General features: G+C 45.7%; 1 protein-coding gene across 1 annotated transcript in view; it reads left to right on the forward strand.

Moving 5' to 3' along the window:
• usp32 (ubiquitin specific peptidase 32) overlaps positions 1-7,695 on the forward strand; it is a 296,302-nt gene that overhangs the window by 258,018 nt on the left and 30,589 nt on the right. Inside the window, exon 29 of the mRNA XM_037677753.1 lies at positions 2,340-2,460. Within this exon, the coding sequence (XP_037533681.1) occupies positions 2,340-2,460 (121 nt within the window). The remainder of the gene's footprint in view (positions 1-2,339; positions 2,461-7,695) is intronic.

Consider the following 7,695-nt stretch of genomic DNA (forward strand, 5'->3'; position numbering starts at 1 on the left):
TTTTTTTGAATGTCCAGAGGACCAGATTTAACTTTTTTAGATTTTTCTACCTGGATTATTGAGCATGCATCAGGATAGTTGAAAAGGATGTTCTGTGGACACATTCTCATCTACCTGCCAGCTGTGCTTGAGTGCCTGACCACTGAAATCCTGGAACTAGCAGGAAACACGGCTCATGACAGCGAAAGGACAGGATCGTCCCTCGGCACCTACAGTTGGCTGTCCACAGCGACGAGGAGCTTGGAAGACTGCTGGGAGGAGTGGCCATCGCTCTGGGAGGAGTTCTCCCCAGCATTTGGGCGGTCCTACAGCCCGGGGGAACCAAGAGTCCAACCAAGACTGGGTGGACTGATCAGACGGCATTTGCAGCCAGTTTCTTAGGATCCACTGTGGGATGGACCTTTACAAGAGATCCTTCCTGCCTACTGCCATCAGCATCTATAACATCTCTTAATGAAACGAGAATAACGAGTCACAACAACAAATAATTTCCCTTTGGGATTAATAAATGAATTGAATTGAATAAAAATTATCAAAAAATATATTAAGAAATGCACAAACATGGACAAAATAAAAAATGCTTATATAAAGCTGTCATCACCAGCGCTACTCTTTCTCTTTTCAGTCTGATTAACTTTTGCACTCTATTTTCTTTCTTTCTTCATCTTCAACATACTAAAGTTGATTCTTTGTGCCTCCTCCTCTACAAGTAGATTAACACAATTTTATATTGTGCATTCTCATTTAAAAACAATGGTTAAATCATGTCATCTGGACCTGTTTCTTTAAGTGAATAAATGTTTCGTCCCCCATCCAATTCAATTCAATTCAAAAATAATTTATTAATCCCAGAGGGAAATTATTTTGTTGTTGTAACTCGATATCCTTGTTTCATTAAGAGATGTTATAGATGCTGATAGCTGTAGGCAGGAAGGATCTCTTGTAAAGGTCCATCCCACAGAGGATCCTAAGAAACTGGCTGCAGATGCCGTCCGATCCGTCCACCCAGACTCGGCTGGCTTCTCGGTTCGAGAAGAGGTTATTTGGTCAGTTCCCCCGGGCTGTAGGACCGCCCGAATGCCGGGCAGAATTCCTCCCAGCGCGATGGCCACTCCTCCCAGCAGTCCTTCGAGCTCCTCGTCGCTGCGGACAGGCATCTGTAGGTGCCAAGGGACAGACCTGTCCTTCCGCTGTCATGAGCCATGTTTCCTGCTAGTTCCAGGATCTCGGTGGTCAGGCACTCGAGCACAGCTGGCAGGTAGATGAGAATGCGTCCACAGACCATCCTTTTCAACTCATTTTAGATTTGGGGCTATAGCTGAGATATTATTTGAGCTTTTGAGATATTAATCAGAGGACTTTGTCTGTGACCTGCCAACCACATCTGTCCCATAGGAAGCCTTCATTTCTGTATGTGAATGTTCCTGTAAAGTGCCCTGAGACAACTTTGTTGTGATTTGGCGCTATATAAATAAACTGAATTGAATTTAATTTAATTTCTGTGTTTCAAGATAACCTCCTGTTGGAAAAAAGCTTACTTCTAAGGTTCCAACAGGAGGTTGGCTTGAAACACAGCAACGAAGACTTCCTATGAGACAGATCTAGTTGGCAGGCCGCAGACTGGCAAAGTCCTCTGGATGGGGGACGAAACGTTTCTTCACTTAAAGAAACATGTCCAGATGACATGATTTAACCATTTTTGTTATTACCTAACTAGATGATTGATCTTACAAACCTTTCTCATTTAGTTTTCTTTGTGCTGTATGAGTCGGAAAACCGCACCACAGAAGCCCGAGCCCGACCCAGCCCACCCATCAAGCACATAATTATAGCCTGACTCGGCCCGAGTTTCGGGTCGGGTTCGGGCCATGAATCGCGACTTTACGTTCTGGTGGAGTTTGCATGTTCTCTTTGTGCTGTGTGGGTTTTCTCCAATTTCCTCCCACAGACCAAAAACATGCATGTTGGGCTGATTGGTAACTCTAAATTGTCCCTAGGTTAGAGAGAGTGAATGGCTGTTTGTCTTATGTCTCTACGTGCCCCTGTGATGGACTGGAGTCCTGTCCAGGTGTCCCCCACCTCTCACACAGTGACTGATGAATATGGGCACCAGTGACCCCCTTGACCCAAAAAGGTAGAAGCTGGTAAAAATAATCGATGAATGTATGGATGTATGGATCAAGTTTGTAATGTATGAATTTAAAGAGAATAAGAAATGCCATATTTAGTTTAGGTAATTACAAAATGTAATAAGAGTTAAAAAATACCATTCCTTTTCTTACTTAAGGATGTGTATGGACTGTAAGTGTACAGTATGTACTGTATTTGTGTGTTTGCAGGTTCTGTAGAGGCTGCACCATCGAGTGCACTGAGGATCGTGCTTCTGTAGAAAATGCTTATATAGCGGTAGACTGGGACCCCACCGCCCTACACCTTCGTTACCAGACTTCCCAGGAAAAGGTAAAATACACAGGACCACTATCAGTCCCTCATGTGGTAGCAGCAGGTAAAAATCACCTCTGATAATAGTTTAAAGAAAACCAGTTGTTTTTTGTTTTTTTCTAAATGAATCTCCCATCTTCCCTTCGGAGTCTCAAATCCTCCTCATTTGTTCGGTCTCAAAAAAGCCAGACTTTATAAAAAAATAGTAATTTTAACTTAAAAGATGCTATAGTGTTGTGTCAATAAATTGGACAAAATATAAGGGTTCTTAGACTCTTTATTACCAACGGGCTGTCAAGAAATGGTGTGTTCTATTTCGTATAGGCTTCACCCTTTAAGGCTGTCGCTGATGGGTTTTATCCCGATATGCGGAGCATCACACTGAAAAATTTAGTCCACGCCCACCTGCTATGTGGGCCCCACCAAGTCCGTATAAATTAAGTTAAAAGCGGGTAATCGACTCCCATTTTTCTTCAGCGAGCTAATAGCACTGTCAGAAGAATGAAGAAGGAAAGTTGTGTAGATGACTAACCTTTGTTAAGAATGCTTGGCCCGTCACGTCGACCTCCGGTCGTCCCGGTGAGCTCTCCTCCCCGAGGAGAAGCTGACGAGCAGTCTTGTTTCAAGGTAAGCGCCGAGGAGTATTTCTCAGGGACAGGTCGCTACATGCTGGACAACGCCATCTTGTAATTTTCCTCTTATCGCTGACCCTCGGAGCGAATTGGATGGTTCCTCTGGGACATGCAACGTCAGCTGCAGCCCCGCTGCTCATTCCCTCCTGGAGAGCGTAGTGTCGGTGGAGGGGGGCTGAGTGAATGCTCACATCAGCGACAGCCTTAAAGGGCTATGCCTATACTCGTAGAATCTGGGGTTACAGTACATAACCAACGTTTCAATTCCTTCAATGAGTCTATAAAATATGCAGAAGATAAGAGTTTGACAGACAGAAAATAGTATTTTAACTCAAACAAGATGATTGCCAAAGAATTATGAGTTAAAAAAAAACATAGCCCATTGTTGGATTGTATTGTATTAGTCTGTGGGAGGAAACTGGAGATCCAATCCATTGTTGGATTGCCTCGTGTTGTCAAAAAGTTTCATGAACTAAGCACTATGTCCCAGACGACATAGCAAGAAATAAATGAACAGCAGTGGGCTCACCCCGATGGTGTTCATATAATTGCAGATTTCAATAGGGCTAATCTAAAGACTGTACTCCCAAAATTCTACCAGCATGTCAAGTGTTCTACTAGAGGGGAGAACACTTTGGATCATGTTTACTCAAACATTAAACACGCATACAGAGCCATACCCCTCCCCCACCTGGGGCAATCAGACCATCTTTCCTTCCTGCTCCCCCCAGCTTACACCCCACTCAGACGCAGAGCGAGGCCTACAACAAAAACTGTTACAACCTGGCCTGGTAATGCACTCGATGAACTACAGGACTATTTTGAACAAACCAACTGGGACTTATTTGAACATCAGGAGATGGAAACATACACAGGAACAGTACTGGACTACATCAAGTTCTGCATCAGAAATGTGACTATGGTCAAAAACATTAGGGTTTACCCCATCCAGAAACCCTGGATGACCAGCCAGGTCCACACACTCCTCAGAGCCCGTGATACTTCCTTCAGGTCAGGTGACAGAACTCCGTACCGAACTGCTCGAGCCAACCTGAATAAGGGAATAAAAACCGCAAATGCTGACCATAAAAGGAGTATAGAGTCCCATCTGTCCAGTAACTACTCATGGGAGGTGTGAAAGGGCATAAATAATATCACAAACTATGGAGGATGTGAGGTGACAACAGGAGACCTGAGTGTATCACTAGCAGAGAAGCTAAACTGCTTCTTTGCATGCTTTGAAGCACCACAGCAGCACTCATCTGATCCAGCCCTGCCCCCACACCCACGCAGTTACTGCACCACTCCACTCACTGTACGGGAGCATGATGTTAGACATTTGCTCCAATCAGTGAACCCCAGGAAAGCTACTGGTCCAGATGGAGTACCTGGCAGGGTGCTCAAAGCATGTACCCTCCAGCTCGCCCCCACCTTCACGAGAATTTTCAATCTCCCTGGCCCAGGCAGTCATCCTTCCCTGCTTAAAATCTGCAACTATCATCCCAGTGCCGAAAACGCCTACCATCATCAGCCTGAATGATTACAATGATTAATGGTGGCTCTCACTCCAGTAATCATGAAGTGCTTCAAGAGACTGGTTCTCCAGCACATCAAGGACTATCTCCCTCCGAACTTTGACTCCTACCAGTTGGCATATACCATACCATACCATACCACTTTATTTATAAAGCACTTAAAACAGCAACAAGGCCAACCAAAGTGCTGTACAGACAAAACAACAGGTAACACACAAAGCAAAATACAAAATGAGGTAAATCAGAATATAGACCAAAAACGATGCAGATAATGACGACAAACCAGTGTAGAGCATACAGGATCAAAAACACAGATCATCTTGTGTTGAAAGCTATTGAATAGTAGTGAGTTTTTAAACGGGACTTGAAAACCGAGAGGGAGGGGGCCTGTCTGACAAGCAGAGGTAACTCGTTCCAGAGTCTTGGTCCTGCTACAGAGAAGGCCCTGTCACCTCTGCACTTAAGACGAGTTCCTGGAACTGTGAGGAGCAACTGGTCCGCTGACCTCAGGGAGCATGGTGGGACATACGGTTGTAGCAAATCAGAGAGATAGTGGGGGGCGACACTGTTCAGTGATTTGTAGACATACATGAGTATTTTGAACTGGATTCAAAAGTGAACCGGTAACCAGTGCAGTGAGGCCAAAACTGGTGTAATGTGCTCTCTTTTGCCTGTACTGGTTAAAAGTCGGGCTGCTGCATTCTGGACCAGTTGTAGTCGTGCAATGGAGGTCTGACTGATACCAAACAGGAGCGCATTGCAGTAATCAAGCCTAGATGTAATGAATGCATGTATTACTGTCTCCAGGTTATTTTTGGACAATATGGGCTTCAGTTTAGACAGTCGCCTCAGTTGGAAGAAACATGATTTAACAATCATGTTTACATGATTGGTAAGCTTCAGGGAAGGGTCCATTATCACGCCCAGATTAGTGACTCTTTTTTTTCTGTCAGGGTTAGAGCGGAAAGGTCGATGCAGTGGTTTGTGATCGTGTCGTTGGGAGGGAACAGCATGACTTCAGACTTCTTTTCATTGAAACTTAAGAAGTTTAAAGCCATCCAGTCCCTGATGTCAGCCAGGCAGTTGAGCAGCGGTTGAATAGAGCTTGTACCATTGTGTCTTAGGGGGAAGTAAATTTGACAGTCGTTGGTGTAGAAGTGGAAGGGCATGTTGTGTTTCTGGAAAAAAGCACCAAGCAGCAGGTATAAAGAGAATAAGAGGGGACCCAGTATGGACCCCTGCAGAACCCCCCATTTAAGCTCTGCCTCTGCGGAACTAAAATCCTTGATGGAGACACAAAAGTATCTGTCAGTGAGATAAGATCTGAACCAATTGAGGGCTGATCCTGTGACGCCCACCCACTGCTCCAACCTAGCAATGAGGATCTCATGGTCAATGGTGTCAAAGGCGGCTGTGAGGTCCAACAGGACAAGCAGCACAGAATCACCGGTATCTGTGAATCTGAAGATGTCGTTAAAGACCTTCAGCAGGGCAGTTTCAGTGCTGTGGAGAGGTTTAAAGCCAGATTGGAAAAGCTCTAAGATGGCGTGATCCTCCAGGAAGCACTTCAACTGGGACTCGACTATTTTCTCCAGTACTTTAGAAACAAATGGGAGTTTGGAGACAGGCCGGAAGTTGGAAACGACTGAGGGGTCAAGATTTGTTTTTTTCAGGAGAGGCTGGACAGCAGCATGTTTAAAGGATTTTGGCACCACGCCAGTGGATAAACTACTGTTACTATGGCAAGAATGGACGGACCTAGAGTTGGAAAAACCTCCTTTAGTAGTCGAGGGGGGACCACATCAAAGGGGGAGCCAGAAGGTTTCAAGTTGCACATGACCTGCTCTAGAGAAGATAGAGTGATGGGTTCAAAATGGTCAAAAGGAGCTACAGATTGAGGTGGGATGGATGGGTCATGAGTTGGAGGGGAAATGAGAGCCCTGGTGGTCGCAATTTTTTCCACAAAGAAATGTAGGAAGTTGTCGCACAGTTCAGTCGAGGCTTCCAGAGGTGATGGTTCAGTGAGGTGGAGAACAGAGTTTAGGGTGGAGAAGAGGACACGTGGGTTGTGAGAGTTTGAGGTAATTATATCAGAGAAGAATTTTGATTTAGCAGCTTTTACTGTTTTCTGATAACAGCGCCAACTCTCTTTAAGTATCTCGAAAGGGACCTGCAGCCTGTCTTTACTCCACTTTCACTCCACCCTCCTACATTGCTGCCTAGCGGCCTTGGTGACGTCACTCAGCCAAGGTTCTGCTTTGAGTTTTGATTTTTTGGTTTTAACAGGCGCAACATGATCCAGAGTCTTTAAGCAGACAGTGTTGAACTGGGATGTCAGCTCCTCAGTGGTGGTGAGAAACACTGGGGGCTGAATGATCATTTCAGAGTTATAAACATCTGTGAAACGTGCGGCAGTGAAGTGGTTAATGGTCCGAGTGCGACGTGCAGGAATGCACGACTTAGGAGTTAGATGGGGGAGGGTGACCTCAAACCGGACTGGCATGTGGTCTGAAAAAACATTATCACCAATAACAAGATTATTAACAGTCACATCATGAGTTAAAACAAGGTCCAGCGTATGTCCACGCGTTAAAACACAGACAGTTCGGTGGCAGTAATTCTGTCAAGGTGCTAGACTCACCCGGAGACATCCAAGTCTCTGTGATGCAGAAAAAGTCTAGATCGTGCTCTTGAAAGTAATCCCTGAGGATAAAAGATTTGTTGGTAACAGATTTTGCGTTGACCAAACACATCCGGATATTGTCCAAAGTAGAGCCAGCAGCAGTGGAGTTAGCGCGCGCTAATGGCCGCAGGTTTTCAATAACAGCCCCTCCAGATCGGTCTGGTCAGCGCAATGGCTGACAACTCCCACTGGTTACCTGGTCCGGGCACGCAGGAAGCTGGAGACCATGACCGCCAGCTGAAGAGGAAGATGCAGCGCGCAGAGCTTTCAGCTTCACCAGCTGACCAGCACGTTTTCCCCGGCGTCTGAAGCGAGATCTCCGGGCAGGGAGGTGAGGAGCGCAGCGAAGGTAAGCTGGCACGTCCGCCAGCAGGGGGGGAGGAGGGGGGGGGGGGGGCCAGAG

This window comes from Nematolebias whitei, chromosome 6 (assembly GCF_014905685.2).
Source record: "Nematolebias whitei isolate Nwh7 chromosome 6, NemWhi1, whole genome shotgun sequence".
NCBI lineage: Eukaryota > Metazoa > Chordata > Actinopteri > Cyprinodontiformes > Rivulidae > Nematolebias > Nematolebias whitei.